Source organism: Myotis daubentonii, chromosome 3 (assembly GCF_963259705.1).
Source record: "Myotis daubentonii chromosome 3, mMyoDau2.1, whole genome shotgun sequence".
Classification (NCBI taxonomy): Eukaryota; Metazoa; Chordata; class Mammalia; order Chiroptera; family Vespertilionidae; genus Myotis; species Myotis daubentonii.
The window spans coordinates 116,557,029-116,581,416 of NC_081842.1; the positions used below are offsets into that span (position 1 = coordinate 116,557,029).

The 24,388-nt window shown below is 42.5% G+C and overlaps 1 protein-coding gene across 9 annotated transcripts in view; it reads left to right on the forward strand.

Annotated features, from left to right (window-relative positions):
* The first annotated feature begins 1,371 nt into the window (after positions 1-1,371).
* GK5 (glycerol kinase 5) overlaps positions 1,372-24,388 on the forward strand; it is a 201,344-nt gene continuing 178,327 nt past the window's right edge. For 5 of the 9 annotated variants that reach the window (XM_059688285.1, XM_059688289.1, XM_059688286.1 and 2 more), the window contains exon 1: positions 1,373-1,653. In XM_059688285.1, the coding sequence (XP_059544268.1) occupies positions 1,495-1,653 (159 nt within the window). In that variant the 5' untranslated portion in view covers positions 1,373-1,494. Of the gene's footprint in view, positions 1,654-24,388 lie in introns of all 9 variants that reach the window. The other 4 variants (XM_059688290.1, XM_059688282.1, XM_059688284.1 and 1 more) reach the window with 4 other exon arrangements.

The window sequence follows — 24,388 nt, forward strand, 5'->3', positions numbered from 1 at the left end:
AAAGTTGAGGTTTTCCAGAGAAGAGTTCTTAAGACTGCAACATAGGAACCCTGCCTGAGTTTCCAGCTTGCTGCCCTAAGGAATTCTGACTCAAGACTGTAACATCAATTCTCACCTGAATTGCTAGCCTTTCAACCTACCTTGGGACTTGCCAGCCCTCATAAACATGTGAGCTAATTATTTAGATTTCAATCTCTTCTTTCTATCCTATTGGTTCTGTTTCTCTGGAGGACTCTAACCAATGCACAATCCATTAGCACTTACCCAAATTACAATATATGACTTAAAAATGGTCAACATTGATGAAGGCAATCCTAAGGCCATTTGTTTCAAATGTACTATTGGACAGGGACAGGATATAGAGAGAAAAACATACTCTTCCAGATGTATGTTCCAAGCTTCAAGTAATATGGCCAAAAAAACCAATTTGGTAAAATTGGCTGAAAGCAAGCTGGTTAGGTGAAAAGAATGATTTGGTTAAAAAAATGAATATCCTTTACTTTTTAATTGATATGCCACTCTGCACTGTTAAATGTTTTCACAAAAAGCACATATCCATATTAATTTTATAATTTTCACAAAAAAGAAAATGAGTATATTTCAGGCACTGTTTTTTTCTTTTTCTTTTTTTTTTTTTCTTGTAGTGCTGCTGGTGGTGGAAAGTTGGCTCCAGCTGGCAGTTATACCTCCCTCCTACCTACAGATCAGGACCTTTCCCTGGAAGGGGGACCACCCCATAGGAAGGTCCTTGGGCTCCATCCAGCCAGGATCTTGAAATTTCCACAGGCCTCCTTCCTGCCCACCTTGACGTGCCTGTAAGAACTCATGCTCTCTGGCCAGCAGGGAAAGGTAAAGGGTCGCTGAGAAGCTTTGTTTCTTGAAAAAGCAGCCAGTGGGTTGGTGCTTGATGGTAAAAGCAGCTACCCTATGTGTCCCTTCCCCATCAGAGCGCTGGGGAGGTCTTCCTCACTTCATTGTGTTATTTCATTTAGTAAATATTTATTGAAGTGTATTACATGTGAAATTTCTACCAGGTCTGGTGAGAGAAGTCTTGGGGGTAAACTCTCAGTTTATTAATACGTTCGGCCGAATTTCTTTTGAGATTACTGTCTTGAGATTCATAAAACGTAACTAGGGTTAAGAGAAATGCAGGCACTGCCTCAAGAATCTTACGAGGGAGATCCTTAAATTTAGGGGTCGGGTTAACGCTAAAAGCGGAGAAACCGGCCATGGGTGCTGGGACCCCGGGCTCCACCTAGCTCCTGCTCACCTGCACCGACTCTGCGTTCCACAGAGCCGCCTCCCAGAGCACGCGCCCAGCGCCGCCTGACGTCACGGCGTCGGGGCGGGGCCAGCGGCAGGGCGGGGCCGCCCCCGGGAGCACGGAGGGGGCGGGCCGGGCGGCGGCCTCTCAGGGCGCGCTGGGTCTCTGAGGTGCTGTTATTTGTGAGACGCCCGCTGGGCAGGCGGCTGCGGCGGAGGCTGGTGGTCGGGATGTCTGGGCTGCCCACCGCCCCGGAGCAGGGGCGCCCGGAGCCGAGCGCGCCGCAACCGCACACAGGCTTCGTGCTGGGGCTGGACGTGGGCAGCTCGGTGATCCGCTGCCACGTCTATGACCGCGCGGGGCGGGTCCGCGGCTCCAGCGCCCAGAAGGTGACGGGGAGTGGGCGTCGGGCCGTGGTCAGGGTGGCGAAAGCGAGCGGGCGGGTGCGTCTTTTCCTGCCTGCGCGCGGCCACCTGCAGCCCGGCCCTCGGTCCCGCGGCGCGCGGGGCGGGCTTTGCAGTCCCTCCGGGCAGGCTGAAGCCCGCGCGCCCTTCCTGTCCCTCGGAGGCCAGAGTGGCGGCGTTGGCGACCGGCGCCGCGCACCGCTCGCGGGTCCTGGCACCTGGGCGGTCGCCGCTCTGGCCTTACCTGGGCGGGACTGCAGGGACTGGGACGGGCAGGGCCCTGCAGTCTCCGTTGAAGGGTGCTTTGTCACTGGGTTTCCCTGCACTTCCTTGATAATACTCCAGCCTCATCTTCGTTTTTATTTTAAATTTTAAATATTGATAGAATTTAACTTTATTGTTCGTTCTAACGCTGTCTTCATTAACTACTTCTCAAAGTGCTGGTTCCTCACATGACCATCTGATTTCCATGGGTATGGGAGGTATTGGACAACTTTTGAAGGTTGTCTTGTCATTACTTTTCTCCTTTCTATTTTTGGGAATTCATAAAAATAATCTTTTCTGGTTTGAGAAACCTACCAAGTCATTAGTTGTTGTCAGTGAATCCTTAGTAAATCAGCCAACAGACAGGTACTCCTTTGTTCTCATTTTCATGAAGTGCAGATTTCTACACGATTACCAGGTTACGGGGAAAAAACGTTGATTGGGTTTGGTATTCTTATTTACTCGTCTTTCCAATGTCAACATCTTTTTATGTTAGCAGTGTTAGGACGGTAACCATCAGACACCTAAGCCATTCTCTCAGCATTGGACTCCCCCATTGGCTCGGTTCCCACCCTTCTTCCAACCCTGTTAGACGTGTTTTTCATCCACAGCTGTTGCCTAGGAGCAGGTCTAGCCAAATGACTACTTTGGACACTTGTTTTGAAGAATCAGGGATTTCCATTCTGGTTTGGGGACCAGGACATTGAATTGGGGCGACAGCAGCTCCTTGGTCCCTTCTCTGGCTGTGGGTGCAGGAACACTGTGCACCCACCCACCTTCCCCAGGCCTACACCAACCAGAAAGGACAGATGGAAGGCTGGCACTGCCCTTCAGTAACTATGTGCTCCATATCTTTGCATAAGTCTTTAGCAGCACAGTGATACTTTCAACACAGTCTCCCTTGAAATTCTAGACACAGAGTACTTTTGTTTTAAGCAATGATTTTTTAAAAAAAAGAGATTGAAGTATTTGGAGCCAAAGGGAGACAGAAATTGCTAGGAGATACAAAGTTTTACAGTTGCTATATTATTTGGGGCAAATCAATTTTTTAAAAATAAGGGAAGAATCTTAAAGGACGAATCAAGATTGCTATGTATAGCATGAGACTAGAATGGTTTGCTCAGACTCTAAACTGGGGGGAATGTATCTGGAAAGATATGTGAGTAAATAAAAATACAAAAAGTCCCTATCTCAAAGGAGAAAGCATTATCTTAGAGTTTATATTAATGCCTCTCAAACTAGTAGGATTTTACAACAGTGCTTCTTAAAGTGTGGTTCTTATGCTGCTGGGGTTGAGATAAACAGATTTAGAAAAGTGTGTAGCAATTTTGAAGACTAGTTTTATGATTATTGACCTTAATAAAATATTTGGGATTTTATTTTATATGTATTTTTTCTCTAGAAAGTTGTTTTGTGTCTTTAAAAACTTAATTACAGTTGACGTTCAATATTATATTAGTTTCGGGTATACAACTAGTGGTTAGACATTTATATAACTTACGAAGTGATTCCCTTGATAAGTCTAGTACTCACCTGACACCATACATAGTTATTAAAGTATTATTGACTATATTCCCAAAGCTGTACTTTATATCCCCTTGACTATTTTGTAACTGCCAATTTGTACTTCTTAATCCCTTCACCACTTTCACCCAGTCCCCCAGATCCCCTCCCACCTGGCAACCATCAGTTATTCTCTGTGTCAGTGAGTTTGTTTCTATTAGTTCATTTATTTTGTTTTTTAGATTCCACATATAGGTAAAATCATATGGTATTTGACTTTCTCTTCTGTTTGACTTACTTCACTTGGCATAAAATCCTCCATGCTGTCACAAATGGTAAGGGTTCACTCTTTTTATGGCTGAGTAATATTCCATTGTATATAGGTACCACAGCTTTTTTATCCATTCATCTATTGATGGGCACTTGGGTTGCTTCCATATCTTGGTTGTTGTAAATAATGCTGCAATGAACATAGGAATTAATATATATTTTCAAATTAATGTTTTGGATTTCTTTATATAAACACTCAGAAGTGGGATTGTTGGGTCATATGGTAGTTCTATTTTTAATTTTTTGACTATTACTCCATACTGTTTTCCACAGTGCTTGCACAAATTTGCAGTCTCCACCTCCTTGCCAACACTGTTTGTTGATTTCTTGATGATAGCCATTCTCACAGGTGTGAGGTGATATCTCATTGTGGTTTTAATTTGCATTTCTCTGATGACCAGTGACGTTAAGCATTTTCTTAAATATGTCTCTTTGGAGAAGTGTCTATTCAGGTTCTCTGCCAAGTTTTTAATGGGATTGTTTCTCTTTTTTGTATTAAGTTGTATGAGTTCCTTATGTATTTTGGATGTTAACTCCTATTATTGGCAAATATCTTCCCTCATTTAGTAGGTTCTCTTTTTGTTTCATTGATAATTTCCTTCCCTGTGCAAAGACTCTTTAGTTTGATGTAGTTCCATTTATTTAATTTTTATTTTATTTCCCTTTTCTGAGGAAACATATTAAAAAAATATTACTGAGAACAATGTCAGAGAGTTTATTGCTTATAGTTTCTTCTAGGAGTTTATGGTTTTAGTTCTTACATTTAAGTCTTCAGTCCATTTTGAGTTATTCTTGTGTCTGCTGTAAGAAAGTGGTGTAGTTTCAGTATTTTGCATGCATTTGTACAGTGTTCTTAACACGATTTATTGAAGAGACTGTCTTTATCCCATTGTATATTCTTATCTCGTTTGTCATACATTAATTTACTATATAGGCCTGAGTTTATATCTGGGCTATCTATTCTGTTCCATTGACCTATGTGTCTGTTTTTATGCCAGTACCATGCTGTTTTGATGACTATATCCTTGTAATATAGTTTGATATCAGGTAGCATGATACCTCCAATTTTGTTCTTTCTCAAGATTGTTTTGGCTATTTAGGGTCTTTTATAGTTCCATATAAATTTTAGGATTTTGTTTTAGTTCTGTGAAAACTGCCATTGCTATTTTGATAGGAATTGCGTTGAATCTATAGATTACTTTGGGTTGTGTGGACATTTTAATTATGTTAATTCTTCTTATCCAAGAACATGGTATGTATATGCTTCCACTTATTTGTCTCTTTCTCAGTTTCTTCAGTATCTTATTATTTTCCAAGTACAGGTCTTTTATCTCCATGGTTAGATATATTTCTTTGTATTTTATTTTTGGATGCAATGGTAAATGGCAAATAGATCGAATGGCAGAACAACTGAACCAAACATCCAAACAACCTTTTGCTATGATGTGCACTGACCACCAGGGGGCACGCAGGGACTAGGATGGCCATTGGCAGTAGGCGACAGCGTGGAACATGGCAGGCACTGGCTGCGGTGGGATGGTGGAGCAGGTGAGCGGGGGCGCCAGACCAAGGTGGGGTGCCAGTTGCTGTCATCGAGGTGAGCCTCTGGTGGTTACTGAAAATTCTTTGCTCCCGTGTGCCGCAGTCGGACCAGGTGCTCACACCTGCTGCCAGCGCCCACACCTGCTGCTGGTGCTGGAGCTGCTGCTCACACCTGCTTCTGGTGCTGGCCTTGATTGCTCTGTGCTGTCAGTGGGTGTGAGCGGTGGCTGCTGGTTCCGATCGCCCCTCAGGGCTTCTCCACCCCCCCCTTCTCCTGAGGGGCGATCGGGGCGGCAGCCGCCTCTTGCACCCACTGCTGGCGATGGCACTGCTAGAACCCACTGCTGGCGCCGGCCCCAATCGCTCCGCGTCGTCAGCAGGTGCAAGCAGGGCTTGCGCTATCAGCATGTGGGAGCAGCGGCCATGGGAGTGGGGCTGCCAGCAGACAGGGGACTGGGGGCTGTAGCAGGAGAGGCTGGGTGGGGGCGCGAAGGATGGGCCGAGACCCACCCCTGTGCTCACCGCAGCTTTGTGGCCCACAGTTCTTTTCAAGGTGCACTAATTTGTGCACTGGCCCCCTAGTTGGTGTATAAAAATGCAATCAATTTCTGAATATTTATTTTATATCCTGCTACTTTACTGAATTCAATAACTAGTTCTGATAATTTTTACGTTTCTGTATAGTATCATGTCACCTGCAAATAATGACAGTTTTACTTCTTCCTTTCCAATTTGGATGCCTTTTATTTCTTTTTCTAAAAATATATATTTTATTGATTTTTTACAGAGAGGAAGGAAGAGGGATAGAGAGTTAGAAACATCGATGAGAGAGAAACATCGACCAACCGCCTCCTGCACCCCCCCCCCCCCCCACTGGGGATGTGCCCGCAACCAAGGTACATGCCCTTGACTGGAATCGAACCCGGGACCCTTCAGTCCGCAGGCCGGCGCTCTATCCACTGAGCCAAACCGGTCAGGGCTATTTCTTTTTCTTGTCTAATTACTATGGCTAGGGCTTCCAAGACTATGTTGAATAGAAGTAACATCTTTGCCTTGTTTCTGGTCTTAAGAAGGACGATTTTAGCTTTTCACTCTTGGGTATATTGTGAGGGTTTCCCATATATGGCCTTTATTATGTTGAGGTATCTTTCTCCTGTCCCCACTTTCTTTGAGAATTTTTATTATACATGATGATTGCTTTTGTCAAATGCTTTTCTGCATCTCTTGATATGATGAATGATTTTTACCCTCCTTTTTGTTTATGTGGTATATCATGTTAATTGACTCCTGGATAATGAACAGCCTTGCATCCCATGAACAAATCCCACTTGATTATGGTGTATGATCTTTTAAAAGTATTGCTGAATTTGGCTTGCTAATATTTTGTTGAGGATTTTTGAATTTGTATTCATCAGTGATATTGACCTGTAATTTTCTTTTTTGAGTGTAGTTTTCATTTAGTTTTGCAATCAAGGTAATGCTGTCCTCATACAATGATCTTGGGAGCCTTCCTGTCTCTTCAGTTTTTTGGAATAGTTTGTGAAGTAGAGATTAGAATGTTTGGTAAAATTCACAGGTGAAGCCATCCAGTCCAGAACTTTTATTTTTGGGGAGTTTTTAATTCCTAGTTCATCTTTATTGGTAGTTATCAGGCTGTTCAGGTTTTCTGGTTCTTCTTTCTTTTTTGTTAATCTTTACCAAGGGTATTTTTCCATTGATTTTTTTTCAGAGAGAGTGGAAGGAAGGAGGAGAGACAGAGAGAGAGAGAAACATCGATGTGAGAGAGACATATTTCCCATATGTGCCCAGACCAGGGCCAGGGATTGAACCTGCTACTGACGTATGTGCACTTGACTGGAACTGAACCCTGGACCCTTCAGTCCAAGGGCCAATGCTCTATCCACTGAACAAAACCGGCTAGGGCTGTTGGTTCTTCTTGGCTCAGTCTTAGAAGATTAGATGTTTCTAGGAATTTATCTAAAATTTTCAGATTGTCCAGTAAGTTGTCATATAATTGTAGCATTTTCTTATAATTCTGTGTATTTCTGTGATGTCAGTTTGTTACTTTGACTCTTGTTTCTGATTTTATTTGGGTCCTCTCTCTTTGTTTCTTGAGGAGTCAGGCTAAAGCTGCATGAAGCTTGTTTATCTTGTCAAAGAACCAGCTCTTAGTTTCATTGATCTTTTGTACTGTTTTTTAGTTTCTGTGTCATTTATTTCCACTCTGATCTTTATTATATTCTTGCTTCTACTTATTCTAAGCTTTTTTTGTTCTTCTTAGGTCTCGGGTTAAATTGTTTATTAGATACTTTAATATTTTGCTTCTTCAGGTAGGTCTGTCGTGCAATGAACTTCCTTCTCAGGACTGCTTTTACTATGTCCCATAGATTTTGGGTTGTTGTATGTTCATTTTCATTTGTTTTCAGGTAATTTTTTATTTTGTCCTTGATCTCATTGGTAACCCATTCATTGTTTAATAACATGCTATTTAGCCTCCATGTGTTTGGATGTTTTTGAGTGTTTTTATTACAGTTGATTTCTAGTTTCATGCATTGTGATTCAAGAAAATGCTTGATATATTTCAATCTTCTTGAATTTGTTAAGACTTATTTTGTGTGGTCTATCTTTGAGAATGTTCCATGTGCACTTGAGATGAATGTATATGATGCTGCTTTGGGGTGAAATGTTCTGTAAATATCAGTTCAATCCATTTGATCTAATGTGTCATTTAAGGTCACTGTTTCCTTGTTGATTTTTTGTCTGAAATATCTACAATGATGTCAGTGGGATGTTAAAATTCCTTACTATGACAGTATTGCTGCCTATCTCTCCTTTAAAGTCCACTAGGAGTTTTTAAAAAAACATATTTAGGTGCTCCTATATTGGGTGCATATATGTTTACCAGGGTTATAGTGCCTTTTTGGATTGATCCCTTTAATAATAAGCAGTGTCCTTCTTAGTCTCTTGTTATGGCCTTTGTTTTGAAGTCTATTGTGTCAGATAGGGGTATTGCTACCCCAGCTTTTTTTTTCTTCCATTTTCATGGAATATTTTTTTCCATCCCTTCACTTTGAGTTTGTGTGAATTTAGTTTTTCCTGAGGTGAGTCTCTTGTAGATAGAATATATATGGGCCATATTTGCTAATTTATTCAGCTAACATATATATCTTTTTATTAGATAATTTAATCCTTTTATGTTAAAGGTTATTTTGATAGGTATTTATTTATTTATTTATTTATTTAGTTAAAATTAAATCTTTATTTTTCAGATTATTACAGTTGTTCCTCTTCCCCCCCCCATAGCTCCCCTCCCCCTGTTCCCACCCCACCCTCTGCCCTTACCCCGCCCTCCCCACAACCGTCCTCATCCATAGGTGATTTTTGTCCAGTCTCTTCCCGCACCCCCCACACCCCTTTCCCCCCCTGAGAATAGTCAGTCCACACCCTTTCTATGCCCCTGATTCTATTATATTCACCAGTTTATTCTGTTCATCAGATTATTTATTCACTTGATTTTTATTTTATTTTATTTTTTTATTTTTTTTAAAATATATTTTATTGATTTTTTACAGAGAGGAGGGGAGAGCGATAGAGAGTTAGAAACATCGATGAGAGAGAAACATCGATCAGCTGCCTCTTGCACGCCCCCTACTGGGGATGTGCCCGCAACCAAGGTACATGCCCTTGACCGGAATCGAACCCGGGACCCTTGAGTCCGCAGGCCGACGCTCTATCTGCTGAGCCAAACCGGTCAGGGCGATTTTTAGATTCACTTGTTGATAGATGTGTATTTGTTGTTCATAGTTTGTATCTTTACCATTTTCTTCTTCTTCCTCTTCTTAAAGGATACCTTTCAGCATTTCATATAATACTGGTTTGGTGGTGATGAACTCCTTTAGCTTTTTCTTATCTGTGAAGCTCTTTATCTGACCTTCTATTCTGAATGATAGCTTTGCTGGGTAAAGTAATCTTGGTTGTAGGTTCTTGGTATTCATCACTTTGAATATTTCTTGCCACTCCCTTCTGGCCTGCATAGTTTCTGTTGAGAAATCAGCTGACAGTCATATGGGTACTCCCTTGTAGGTAACTGACTTTTTTTCTCTTGCTGCTTTTAAGATTCTCTCTTTGTCTTTTGCTCTTTGCATTTTAATTATGATGTGTCTTGGTGTGGTCCTCTTTGGATTCCTTTTGTTTGGGGTTCTCTGCACTTCCTGGACTTGTAAGTCTATTTCTTTCACCAGGTAGGGGAATTTTTCTGTCATGATTTCTTCAAATAGGTTTTCAATATCTTGCTCTCTCTCTTCTTCTGGCACCCCCATAATTTGGATGTTGGTACGTTTGAAGTTGTCCCAGAGGCTCCTTACACTATCTTCATATTTTTGGATTCTTTTTTTGTTTTGTTTTTCCGGTTGGGTGTTTTTGGCTTCTTCGTATTTCAAATCTTTGACTTGATTCTTGTGATCCTCTAGTCTGCTGTTGGAACTCTGTATAATATTCTTTATTTCAGTCAGTGTATGCTTAATTTCTAGTTGGTCCTTTTTCATAACCTCGAGGGTCTCACTAGATTTCTTGAGGGTCTCACTAAATTTATCGGCGGCTTCTAGAAAATTCTTGAAAAACCTTATAACCGTGGTTTTGAACTCTGTATCTAGTAGTTTGCTTCCCTCTATTTCTGTCATTTGTGACCTGTTTCTTTGTCTCTGCATTTTTTATGCTTCCCTGTGTTGATAGAGTGGCTTTCTGTGCTAGGTGTCCTATAGGGCCCAGAGGCTCAGCCTCCCCAAATACCTGAGGTGGACACTCTTGGTGCACCCCTTTGTGGGCTTTGTGCACAGTCTTGTTGTAGTTAAGCCTTGATTGTTGTAGGTATCACTGGGAGGAATTTACCTCTAGGCCAATTGGCTGTGAGAATCAGGTGTGTCTACAGTGGGAGAACTTCTGTGCTGGAGACACCCTTCTGGGGCAAGACTTGCTTCAGTGGGGCTTTGGTGCTCACTGAGTCTGCCCCCTGAATGTGTCCCTTATGGATCTGAGGAGTTGTAATCTGGATGGTCCCACCCTGACCACTGGGTGCACTGACTCTTGGATCTCTGAGGAGGTGCTAATTTTGCCTCTGCCTGAGGGTACCCAGCAGGAGCTATGGAGAGATCTGCAGATTCCTCTTCTTTGTTTGGGGTTTCGAGGTGCCCAGATGAGGCCCAGCTCTGAAGCAATGCAAGCTGCTGTGGGGGCTTGGGCCTTCTTTTGGAAGTTCTGGGTCTCTCTGACCCAGCTGAAGTTTGTTAGATAATATTCAGATTGGAAAGGGCCAGGCCTTTCATATGCAAAAGCCTCTGCGCACAGCTTGGGTGGGGCAGGGTCTGGGGATCAACAGGGCGGAGCAAGCAGCTATGGCTGCTCCTCAGTCCTACCCTAAGAGGCCCCGCGTCTCAGTGTCCTGCGGTAATCGCTGCAAGCACCTTGGAGAGAAAGCTTCCCTCGAGTTCTGACCGATGCCAGACAGTCCATTTTCTCCCCGTATGAGTCTGGGTCCCCAGAGACTCGCCCGGAACTGGAGTTCAGAGCAGTCGGGAGCTTGAGACTCCCTCCCGATTGAAAAAGACAACCGTGTCCTCAGTTGCCAGCCCTTTCCATGTGTGCCTCCGTACCTCTGCACTTTACTTCTGCACCTCCTCTGAGGCTCAGTGTGCTTTTCTCTTTCCTTCTAGTTGTAGAATTTCCACTCAGTCAGCCTTCCTGTGGTTCTGGATGATGTCCGTTTTGTCTTTTAGTTGTATTTTTGAAGTTTTTGTGCGAGGCAGTAATTTCCGGTGTTTACCTATGCCTCCATCTTGGTTTCTCCCCAGAAAAGGATGAGCTGGTTAAAAAATCAGCCTTTTCACCCTCACTGGTGCAAAGGTCCCGCTTTGGCTTCAGTCCAACCAGACTGCGTCCTCTGGGTCGACTGGGGCTGGTGTGGGTCAAAAGCCTGCGTTCCTGGTGGGCTGCCAGGCTCTGGGCTGGTCAAGAGCCTGGGTTGCAGGTTCCTCCTATAGGTGGTTATTTATTGCCATTTTTATTCTTCATTAACCTTGGCAATTTAATTGCAATGTGGCGTGGTGTGAGCCTCTCTGGATCCTTCTTGTTTGGGACTCTCTATGCTTGCTGGACTTGTTTGTCTATTTCCTTTGTCAGGTTAGGGAAGTTATAAATCATTATTTCTTTCAAAAGGTTCTCAATTCTTTGCTCGCTCTCTTCTCCTTTTAGTGCCCCTATGATGTGAGTCTTTGTTATGCTTAATGTTGTCCCAGAAGTCCATTAAGTACCGTCATTAAAATTTTTTTTCTTTTTGCTGTTCTGATTGGTTGTTTTTGCTACCCTGTCTTCCAAATCGCTGATTGGATACTCTGCTTCATCTAAGCCAGCGGTTCTCAACCTGTGTGTCGCGACCCCTTTGGCGGTCGAACGACCCTTTCACAGAGGTTGCCTAAGACTATCCTGCATATCAGATATTTACATTACGATTCATAACAGTAGCAACATTACAGTTATGAAGTAGCAACGAAAATAATTTTATGGTTGGGTCACAACATGAGGAACTATATTTAAAGGGCCAGAAGGTTGAGAACCACTGATCTAAGCTGCTGTTGAATCCATTTAATATATGTTTCATTTAAATTATTGTATTCTTCATTTCTGACTGGTTTATTTGTATGGTTTCTGTCTCTGTGTAAGGTCTCACTGAGTTCATCTATTCTTCCCCTAAATTCATTGAGCATCCTTTTATTTATTTATTTTTTTATATATTTTATTGATTTTTTACAGAGAGGAAGGGAGAGAGATAGAGAGTCAGAAACATCGATGAGAGAGAAACATCAATCAGCCGCCTCCTGCACATCTCCCACTGGGGATGTGCCCGCAACCCAGGTACATGCCCTTGACCGGAATCGAACCCGGGACCTTTCAGTCCTCAGGCCGACGCTCTATCCACTGAGCCAAACCGGTTTCGGCTGAGCATCCTTTTAACCAGTGTTTTGAACTATGTTTCTGGTAGTTTTCTTGCCTCTATTTCATTTTGTTTCTTTTTTGGAGTTTTATCCTGTTCTTTCATTTGGAACGTGCTTTTTGTCTCCTCATTTTGACTGCCTCATTCTGTTTCTACATGTTATGTAGATCTATGTCTCCAGTTTTGGTAGGGAGGCCCTATGTAGTAGGTTTCTTGTGGGGCCCAGTGGTACAACCTCCTCGTTCACCTAAGCTGGGAACTCTAGGTGTGTTACTTGTGTTGTTTGCATGGGCCCTCCTATTTGTAGCTGAGCCTTGATTGCTGTTGTCACATCTATATGTGGGATTGATCCTCTGGCTGACTGGCTTTGAGGACTGACCATGACTACAGCAGATAAACTGTTGTTTGGGGACTGTACCCACAGAGTTGAATTTGCTTTAGCAGAATTCTGCTCTCTCTTGAGTCCACCCTTTGGTTTTGTTGTTTGTGGAGCTAATTGAGTGATAATCTGATATAGTCTGAAGCCAGCCACCAGATGCGTTGGTTCTGGGTCCTCTTGAGAGTTGGTCTGGTGCATTCCAAGTTCTTCTGCTGTCTGTGCCCAGCAGGGGTCCACCTGGTAGGAGATACAGATTGATTTGCTGTTGGTAACTACCTGTGCTGGGTTTGCAGGCACCTGGGTGGTACTATGCTGCAAACCAAGGCCAGCTGACACTAGTGCCAGGCTGAGGCCATTTAGCAAGAGGTATATGGCACACTGAGTCCATTTGCTTCTTTGGGGTTTGTGGACGTTTGAGAGATTTTAGCCCTTTGTATGCCATAAGCATCTATAGATGCAAGTGACGGACCTTCCCCACATGCATGCGCATCTATAGCTGCAAACCTCGCATATCAACTCTGGTCACCCAATTTTAAAATGAGACTTGTTAGTGACATCTCTGGGTTTGTAAAGAAAATTATGGTAACTTAAATTCATAAATATTCCAGTGCATATGGAAGAAATTTCAATATCTATATATAGGGCTGCCATTCAGATGCACAAGAGGTAAACACTGTGACACTTGAGATTTTTTTGTTCATTGTAACACTTGAGATTTGTTTGTGTTATCATGAGTTTCATGCCTAAAATGGTAAACATGGTGTGCATTCTTCATTATTTTTTTACAGATTTCATCTTTGGAGCATCAACAAAATTTAGTGTTTTCGAGGCTTTTCGTGTTGACAGTTTATTTTTATTTCGCACTTGCTTTTGTTGATATTTCTGTAGAATTGAAAATTATCATTATTTTATTATTGAATTTATTGTTGTAATATATTGTGCAAATAAAATTCAATCCCCATAACTGGCATCAGAGGAAGAAATAATCAAACCAAGCACCTCGCAAGAAGATGATGACATCCTTTATTCAACTCCAGAGTCAGGTGATTTTTTAAATTAAATTCAAAATATCGTGATGTGTGGGGATGGTTTCCGTTTTGGACATGTGGCAGTTAACTGGTTAGGCATGTCTGCAGCTTGTTCCAAGATCAGCTGCTTGTGAGGAGCAGCCCCTGAAAGCAACTAGGGATGGTGTATAATTTGGGTGGGTGGGTTTCTCAGGGAATCACCAGGGTGGGGCAAACTGTTAGCCAAGTTGATGGAAACTGATATGGCACCTGCCTGTGTCTATAGGCTAGGCAGTGGGAGGGCTCAACAAAGGAACAGTGGCACCTACCAGCACTTTTATCTAGCATGGAACTACTCCTCTAGCCCTTACCCTAAAGCTAGACAATTCATTTCATCCCCATATGTCCCTGATGCTTTTTGATCTGCTGTCTCTTCCTGGAGCTTAGGGCAAGTGTTTGATAGTGAGTCTGTGCTTGGGCTATTTGAGAGGACAAGAGTCTACTGCAGCCCTCGTCTGATACAAATGGAATCTCCATTGATTTTCACAACCAAATGTTGTGGGGACTTCTCTTCCCAGAACTTGTGTCCTGGTGTAGGGCTGGGACCCCTTGTTCTTCAGGGGTGACCTACACAGCTTACATATCCATCCTGATTTTAAACTGCCACACCATAGAAAAGACTAGCTCCTTTCTTGTTTCTCTCCTTCCTACCAGTCTGGACATGACATGGCTCTTCTTTATATCCTTAGTTATAGTTCTCTTCAACTAGTCTTCAGGTGGTTCTCAAGGGTGGTGGTTCTATAATTTAATTTTGTAATTCTGTTATGGTCATGGGAGAAGGTGAGCACATTTACCTACTCTGATATCTTGACCAAATATTTATTGTTGCTTAAAACTGTTGGAATACAATGGATTGGAAATTAGAAAGAAAGAACACAGACAACAACTGGTCCCTCAGATAGTTTGAGTTATTAGGAAAAGAGGGTCTTGTTAACCTACATTGCTACGTAGCATCTGGTTTATTACATCATGATTACAGAATAAATGATTGAATTGCATTTAATCAAATTATTAGAAATTCAGTTTGCTTAAGTGGGACTCTATTGATTAGACATAGAACTTGTGTTTATTTTCTTTTTCTTTTAAATATATTTTATTGATTTTTTACAGAGAGGAAGGGAGAGGGATAGAGAGTTGGAAACATCGATGAGAGAGAAACATCGATCAGCTGCCTCCTGCACACTCCCCACTGGGGATGTCCTTGCAACCAAGGTACATGTCCTTGACTGGAATCGAACCTGGGACCTTTCAGTCCACAGGCCAACGCTCCATCCACTGAGCCAAACCAGTTAGGGCTATTTTCTTAATCAAAATTGCACCTCTGCTAATACTGTGATGGAAAGCATATGTAATAGAACCCCCAAACTTCTTACTATGGTATTTGATTGATATTTCCAAATAAATAGCTTTTTTTAAAAAAAGAGAACAACTGAAAAAAAATCACCATTTAGAGACAGGAACAAAATAGGCTGTATTGGTCTTTTAGTTAAAATTGAAATCCCAAAACATGAACTCTTACATTAGCAGGCTAGTACTAGGCCTCTGAGAATACTTCAATTTTGTTTCTTTTGGTATTCACTTTTTAATAGCAGGGGTACATTTTTAGTCTTTTTTCTATAATTTGTATTAAAAAAAAACTTTTCATGATTTCTGGCCAATATGGTAGAGTAGATTAACATGGTACTCACCTCCTCCCACAACCACATTAAAATTACAACTAAACTACAGGACAACCAGCTGAAATTGAGCTGAATGGAAGTCCTATTACTAGGGAATTAAAGAAGATGTTCCATCAAGACAGGTAGGAGGGATGGAGACATGGAATGGGCTGGTCCCACACCCACATATGGCAGATAAAAATCCGGAGGGATATCTCAGCTGTGGAATAATGGGTCCCAGCCTCACACCAGGCCCCCTGTCCAGGATTACAGTGCTGGGAAGAGAAGTTGCCTTAACTTCTGGCTAAAAAACCAGCGGGGGTTGAGGCTGAGATACACTTGAGGCTGCTGTAGTCGCAGGCCGTTCTTCTTAAAGGGCCCACACACAGACTAACTGGAACTCACTCCTTCTGTGCTCCAATATGGGGGCAGCAGCTTGAAAGGTACCAGAGATATATGGGGAGGAACTGAATTGTTCCATATCAGGGAGAGAGCTAGGGGCAGGGCAGCTTTCTCCCAGACAGAAGTGCTGGCAGAAGCAATTGTACCTTTTCTGAGATCTCCTCCCACAGAGGTGGCAGGTGGATACCATGTCTGAGACTTTGCCAGCCTGGATCACACTATTTTCCCTATCCTGGCCCTGCCCCACCTAACCTGTTTCAAGTGGCTTTTCCACAGGAATGGCCTGTCTTGATTCATTCTTCAGATTTTCCTAAAATCTCTCAAACAAGTAGCATCTGGCCTCATGGAGCTCTGTACCTCTTGCGAAGTGGCCCCAGGCTTGACACCAGTAGAAACTGTCCTTGGTTCACAGCTTGGCCTCATTGGGACACCTCCAAGCCTAACACAAGAAGCCATCTGCAAATCACTTTGCAGCTCATGATGGGTGACCCCTGGCAGAACACAGGCAGTGCCTGCACCTTGGCCTGCACCTCCTGGGAGGTCTCAGAGCACCCAGTGGACAGCATCAGACCATGTTGAAGTACCACCACCCAACTACCTCCACCAGTGACACACTCAAGGGACAGACACAACAGGCACCAGAATCCTGCTGAAATAAGTCCTGCTCTTTGAGTGGGCCCCTGCATAGCTGATTCTCCATGATGGTTGGAGGTTGGTAATCAGTGGTCACATCCCATCCTTGCAGCTGATTGACTTGGGGGATAAATCACTCCTATTGACATGCCAATAGCAATCAAGGCTCAACTACAAGAGGAGAGTGTATATAGCCCACAAAGTGGTGTGCCTTGAGTTCCCACCTTTGGTGGTCAGGGAGGCTGTGCCATGGGACCCTACAGGATACCTAATACATTAGGCCACTCTACCAAGCCTGGGAGAAGTAGTAGCTCTATCTAATATGTAGAACCAAACACAGGAAGGCTGCCAAAATGAGACAAAGAAAAATGTCCCAAATGAAAGAACAGAACACAATTAGGAAAATAATTAAATAAAATCTAGATACAGAGTTCAAAACCCTGGTTATAACCGTAGCTGGTTTGGCTCAGTGGATAGAGCATTGGTTTGCAGACTAAAGGGTCCTGGGTTTGATTCCGATCAAGAGCACATACCTTGGTTGCAGGCCCTTCCCTGGCCTGGCCCTGGTTGGCGCACATGCAGGAGGCTTTCAATTGATGTGTTTCATGTCAATGTTTCTCTCTGTTTTTCCCTCTCTCATCCACTCTCTCTAAGAAGCAATGGAAAAATATCCTTGAATGGAGAATTAACAACAAAATAAAAAATAAAAAAACTTAAAGAAAACAACAACACTGGTTATAAGGATGCTCAATAAACTTAGTGAGAACCTCAACAGCATAAAAAAAGCACCAGTATCAGAAGTAAAGGATACACTAACTGAAGAGAATAACTTACAGGGAATCAACAGTAAATAGATGAAGCTAAAAATCAAATCAGTGATTTGGAATAAAAGGAAGCAAAAAACACCTAATCAGAAGAACAAAAAGAAAAAAAATCCAAAAAAAGATGATAGTGTAAGGAGGCTCTAGACTGCTTCAAAAGTACCAACATTTTCATGATGGGGGTATGGGAAGGAGAAGAGAGAGCAAGAAATTGAAAATCTTTTTGAAAAAATGACAGACTTCCCTATCTTGATGAAGGAAATAGATATACAAGTCTAGGAAGCACAGAGAGTTTCAAACAAGATGAACCCAAAGAGGTCCACACCAAGGCAAGTCATAATTAAAATGCCAAAGGTTAAAGACAGAGAGCAAACCTTAAAAGCAGCAAGAGAAAAGAAATTACTTACAAGGGAGCTACCATAAGACTGTTGGCTGATTTCTTAACAGAAATTTTGCAGGCCAGAAGGGATTGGCAAGAAATATTCAAAGTGATGAAAAGCAAGGATCTGCAACCAAGATTACTCTGCCTAGCAAAGCTATCATTTAGAATCAAAGCTCTTTAGATTAAAGAGCTTTCCAGACAATAAAAAGTTAAGGAGTTCATCACCACCAAACCAGTATGATATGCAATGTTAAAGGCTCTTTAAGGAGAAGAAAAAAAAAGATGAAAAAATATGAACAATAAAATGGCAATAAGTATATATCTATTAACAATTGAATCTAAAAAACAAAATAAATGAACAAGCAGAACAGAAATAGACTAATAGATAAAGAGAATGTTTTGAAGGTTACCAGATTGGAGGGGGGATTGAATGGATGGGTGAAAAAGGTGAAGGGACTACGAAGTAGAAATTGGTTGTTATAGAATAGTTATGGAGATGTAAAGTACAGCATAGGGAATACAGTCAATAATATTCTAATATGATGTCAGATAGGTATAAGATTTATTGGGATGATCACTTAGTAAGTTATGTAATTTCTAATTACTGGTATGTACACCTGAAATTAACAATAATGTATGTCAACTGTAATTAAAAATTTAAAAATGATTAAAATAAACTTTTCATGGACTCTTAAATGTTAGTGTTATATCCTAAAATAGTATTCAGAGTTGAAAATCCCACATGTGAATATTTGATGATTTTAGTTTTTCAAAATGGAGAAAGTTTCTCATGTTCCCCTTTGGAACAGCATGCCATTATGAAGAAACTGATAGATGAAATCTTGCTTGGAAGAATAATATAGTAAAACCTCGATACATTAAAGAAGATGTTCCATCAAGACAGGTAGGAGGGATGGAGACATGGAATGGGCTGGTCCCACACCCACATATGGCAGATAAAAATCCGGAGGGATATCTCAGCTGTGGAATAATGGGTCCCAGCCTCACACCAGGCCCCCTGTCCAGGATTACAGTGCTGGGAAGAGAAGTTGCCTTAACTTCTGGCTAAAAAACCAGCGGGGGGTTGAGGCTGAGATACACTTGAGGCTGCTGTAGTCGCAGGCCGTTCTTCTTAAAGGGCCCACACACAGACTAACTGGAACTCACTCCTTCTGTGCTCCAATATGGGGGCAGCAGCTTGAAAGGTACCAGAGATATATGGGGAGGAACTGAATTGTTCCATATCAGGGAGAGAGCTAGGGGCAGGGCAGCTTTCTCCCAGACAGAAGTGCTAGCAGATGGACTAATTCAGGTGAGGGGATGTCTATTGAAGCTGAAAGTCTGTTACATAATAAAGTAGGTTTTCTGAATGCATATGTTAAAAAATTGACAAATTTATCTGTTTTTACTTACGTTATACACGTTTGTGTAATTAAAATTAAGTATGTATGAAAAGTTTGATTTCACAGGAAAGTTTTCTATATGCATTATTGTAATTTAAAATTTATACTGGCCGAAACCGGTTTGGCTCAGTGGATAGAGCGTCAGCCTGTGGACTGAAAGGTCCCAGGTTCGATTCTGGCCAAGGGCATGTACCTGGGTTGCGGGCACATCCCCAGTGGGAGATGTGCAGGAGGCAGCTGATCGATGTTTCTCTCTCATCAATGTTTCTAACTCTCTATCTCTCTCCCTTCCTCTCTGTAAAAAATCAATAAAAAATATATTTTTTAAAAAAATTTATACTGAATAAGCCCAGTAAATGCCTGCATTTGCCTTTCACTGCAAGTAAACAAATGCACATGGCTGGGACATGACAAAGTAACACCATGCAACAACAGAACCAATTCGCATGCATGATGCTGTGTGATCATGTGCTTATCATTTGCCAAACATTGTTTATGGGTGATAACTCTTGTATTTAAATATGTAGACTACAGTTGTAGATATGTAATATTTATTTAGTTTATGTCAGTGAACTTACTACAGGATTCTTTTCCAACATATGGCTTGTTTGCTAAAATTTGTTAGAAATAAGTGAATTAATAACACAGAATAACCTATTAATTTGATTATAAGCAAGTGTTGGCTAAAAGAATTTTAAAATTATCAGGGTGTTAATTTTCACATATGACATAGGGACCGAAAATTTTGTCTGTTAAATCTGAAGTCCATTAAGTTGAGGTCCACAAAATTGAGGGTTTACTGTACAGAAAGGCCACTCTAAAGAAAACATTGGAATCACCAATACTGTGTATCCTCCGTACACTCTTGAAAAAAAAAAGATTGTTTTTTGTTTTTAATCAACAAAACAAATTTTCTTCTTAGCTTTGATTTTATTTTTTATATAATTTTAGTATGGTTTGATTTCACTCTTGTGACATGTTTGGAGATGTTGATGGAGTGGGGGGAAGTGATTCTGGAGTGCCACCATTAAGTCTAAAGTTTTGTAGACTTGAAATGATGATATCCACATTGAGTGTTTTGGGGGTGAGGAAGTGTTTATTGCAGTTGAGCCATTACAGTCTGTGGTCATGAAATCTTACATGGGAAGAATAGAAATATTATTTGATAGAATGGAATATATTTTGTTAGGTCTGTTTGTTTCTGATGAGCTCACTGGATTATTTTTTCATATGACCTTAATGTTCCTCACATTGTCAATATTTCTTAGAGTTCCCCTTTTTCTCTTATTTTGCTTTCCTTACATGTTATAGGTTTTTCTTAATTGGTAATTTTTGGTTGCTTATCTGCTCATGTTTTTAGTATCATGCTTTATCCCACTCAGCTATATCTGGTATTTGCAAGTAAAAAGCTTCTCTGTTTCACACCAGTCCCCAGCCCCAGAGTAAACCTCTTACCTTTTGCATAGTTAGGGACGGGCAGCGAGCTGGCTGGAGGAGGGGAATTGGGGATGCTTATAAAGACTTTGAACTATTCTTTGTTCAGCTCCACCTGACATCCCAGCCTGTGGACATACCTCTAATTCTTAGGTTCTAACCTAGAATCTCTGCCAGAGATTGAGCATAGATTGGTAAATTTGAGCAAAGAAGGAGGTATCAGTTTTTTCCTCTTTGCTTAACCATATACCACTCAACCCACCCACTCACTGTTAATATTAAAAACATTTGTTAACATTTCTTATAATAAAGGTTTGGTGGTGAACTCATTTACCTTTTTTTTTTTTTGTCTGTGAAGCTCTTTATATGACCTTCAATTCTAAATGATAGCTTTTCTGGGTAGAGTAATCTTAGTTGTAGGTCCTTGCTTTTCATCACTTTGAATATTTTTTACCACTCCCTTCTGGCCTGCAAAGTTTCTGTTGAGAAATCAGCTGACAGTCCTATGGGCACTCTTTGTAGGTAACTGCTATTCTCTTGCTGCTTTTAAAATGTTCTCTTTGTCTTTAACCCTTGGCATTTTAATTGTGATGTATCTTGGTGTGGTCCTCTTTAGGTTCAGTGTTGCTTGGGGCTCTCTTTGCTTTCTGGACTTGTATGTCTATTTCTTTCACCACCTAGGGGAAGTTTTTGGTCATTATTTTTTCAAATAGATTTTCAATTTCTTGCTCCCTCTCTTCTCCTTCTAGCACTCCATGATGCAAATGTTGGTACGCTTGAAGTTGTCCCAGAGGCTCCTTACACTAACTTCATATTTTTGGATCCTTTTTTCTTTTTGCTCTTTTGTTTAGGTTTTTTGCTTCCTCATATTCCAAATTGCTGATTTGATTCTCAGCGTCCTCTACTCTACTGTTGCTTTCCTATAAATTATTCGTCATAAAAGTTAGTGTATCCTTCATTTCTCACTGGTCCTTTTTCATGTCTTTGAAGTTCTCACTAATTTCCTTGAAATTCTCACTAAGTTCTTAACATTCTCACTAAGATCCTTGAAACTCTCATTAAGTTCCTTGAGCATCCTTATAACCTTTGTTTTGAACTCTGTATCTAGTAGTTTGCTTGCTTCTATTTCATTTAGTTCTTTTTCTGGAAGTTTCTTCTGTTCTTTAATTTGTGATATTTCTTTGTCTCTGCACTTTTGCTGGTTCCCTGTGTTTGTTTCTGTGTATTAGATAGAGCTGCCATGTCTCCTGGAATTGGTAGAATGGCTTTGTGTAGTAGGTGTCCTATAGGCCCCAGTAGTTCAGCCTCCCCAGTCACCTGAGCTACTTTAAGGGTTTCCTTTAAGAAGAAGAAGGAAAAAAAATACCAAAATATGAATAGTAAAATGGCAATAAATACATATCTATCAACAATTGAATCTAAAAATAAATAAACAAGGAATCTAATAAACAAACCAATGAATAATATAGAACCACAGGCTTGGAAACATGGAACAGACTGATGAATCTCAGGTGGAAGTGGGGAGGGGTTGGGAAGAGATTTACCAAAGAACTTATATGAATAAATACATTACCCATGGACACAGACACTAGGGTGGTGAAGGCCTAGGGCAAGGTGGGATTGGGTAGAGGAAGTCAATGGGGGGAGGGAAGGGAGGAACAGCTATAATACTCTCAACAATCTACACTAATAAAAGAGAAAAATGGTAATTGGTGTATGGCTCTACCCTTTTCATTGGCTAATCAGGGCTATATGCAAATTAACTGCCAACTAAGATTGGCAGTTAACTGCCAACAAGATGGTGGCTAATTTGCATATGTAGGCACAATGCAGGGAGGCGAAAGGGAAAGCAGGAAGAAGCCCCCTGCCACTGACAGTGATCAGAAACCCAGGGGGGAGCTAAGAGCTGGGGGGCAGGGCAAAGGCGGCCCTGGGGCCGCCTTTGCCCTGCCCCCCAGCCATGATCAGAGAATGAGGTGCCTTTGCCGCCCTGGCCAGTGATAGCAGGAAGTAGGGGTGGAGCCAGCGATGGGAGCTGGGCACGGTCGAAGCTGGCAGTCCCAGGAGTTAGGGGTCCCTTGCCTGGGCCTAAAGTGAAGCCCACGATCGCAGGGCCGCTGCAGCTGTGGGTCCCCGCTGCCCGGGCTGGACGCCTAGGCCAGAGGCGTTAGGCCTGGGCAGGGGCGGAGCCTGCAACCGCGGGGAGCTGGGGGTCCCCTGCCCAAGCCTGACACCTCTGCCGGAGGCCTCAGGCCTGGTCAAGGGGCCGAACCGGGGATTGGTGATCGGAGGGTGATGAGGGTCAACTCCTCTGGCCGAGGCATCAGGCCTGGGCGGGGGGCGGAGCCGGGGATTGGGGGGATATGATGGTCCCCTTGCCCAGGCCTGAAGCCTGGGTCAGAGGCGTCAGGCTTGGGCGAGGGGTGGAGCAAGCGATCAGAGGGAGATGGGGGTCCCCTGCCCAGGCCTGATGCCTGGGCCAGAGGCATCAGGCCTGGGCTGGGGACAGAACCAGTGATGGGGGGAAATGAGGGTCCTCTGTCAGAGGCCTCAGGCCTGGGCAAGGGGCCGATCCTGTGATTGGAGGGTGATGGGGGTCAACGCCTGAGGACTCCCAGTATGTGAGAGGGGGCAGGCTGGGCTGAGGGACACTCCCCCCCCACACACACACCCAGTGCATGAATTTCGTGCACCGCGCCCCTAGTCCTATCTAATAAAAGACAAAAAGGGCAATTGACTGTACCTTTGCTACACTTCCCATTGGCTAATCAGGGCAATATGTAAATTAACCACCAATAAAGATGGCAGCTAATTTGCATATGTAGGCACCAAGGGATGGAGCGAAGCCAGCTGGCCCCAGGCAGGAGCAGTGAGCAAAGGCTGGCGTGGCGAGCGAAGAGCTAAGCGCTAAGCCTGCCACGCAGGCCCTGCCCCCGGGGCCTGCGTGGTAAGCAAAGAGCTAAGCCCCTCACCCGCCGTGCTGACCTCACCCCGGGTCCTGAGCGGCCAGCGAAAAGCGAAGAGTGAAGCCCGCTGCGCTGGCCCCTCCCGGCGAAGAGCGAAGGCCTGGGTTCCGGGCGCTGGAGGAAAACTGGTGCCAGCAGCCAGGGGAAGGGGCTCCCGAGGGGCCCCAGACTGCGAGAGGGCACAGGCCGGGCTGAGGGACCCACCTGAGTGCACAAATTTTTGTGCACCGGGCCTCTAGTCCTATATAATAAAAGGCTAATATGCAAATCGACCAAACAGCGGAACGACTGGTCGCTTTGACACACACTGACCACCAGGGGGCAGACACTCAACGCAGGAGCTGCCTCCTGGTGGTCAGTGGGCTCCCACAGGGGGAGTGCCACTTGGCCAGAAGCTGAGCTCATAGCTAGCAAATATACACCAGGCCTCTAGTAAAGATATAATTAAACAAACAAAACATTTGTTAAAACCTGGTCTGAACTTGTTTGCTCTCTTATTCTACATAGAGCATTTTAATCTTAATTGAGTCTTGAGAGGAATTGGAGATAAAAACACTATGTTTAAGTTATTTTAACCTAAAGCAATAGGTTCCTCTTATTTTATTTTAAAAATGAATATACACTAAAATTGACTTTTGTAGTGAACAAGTTCTGTGAGTTTTAGTACCTCTATCGAAGTATCCCAGAAAACGACCTTGTGTTATTCCTTGTAGTCATACCCTCCTCCTGTACGTAACCTCTGCTAGCCATTGATCTATTTTCCATCACTACAGTTTTTTCATTTTGGGAACATCATCTAAGTGGAACAGTATAGTAAACATTCTTTGGAAACTGGCTTTTTTCAGCATAATTCCTTTGAAATTTGTCTATGTTGTTGTTTGTATCAATCTTGTTCATTCCTTTTTATTTCTGAGTAATAACCCATTATAGATCTATCACATTCATTTACCT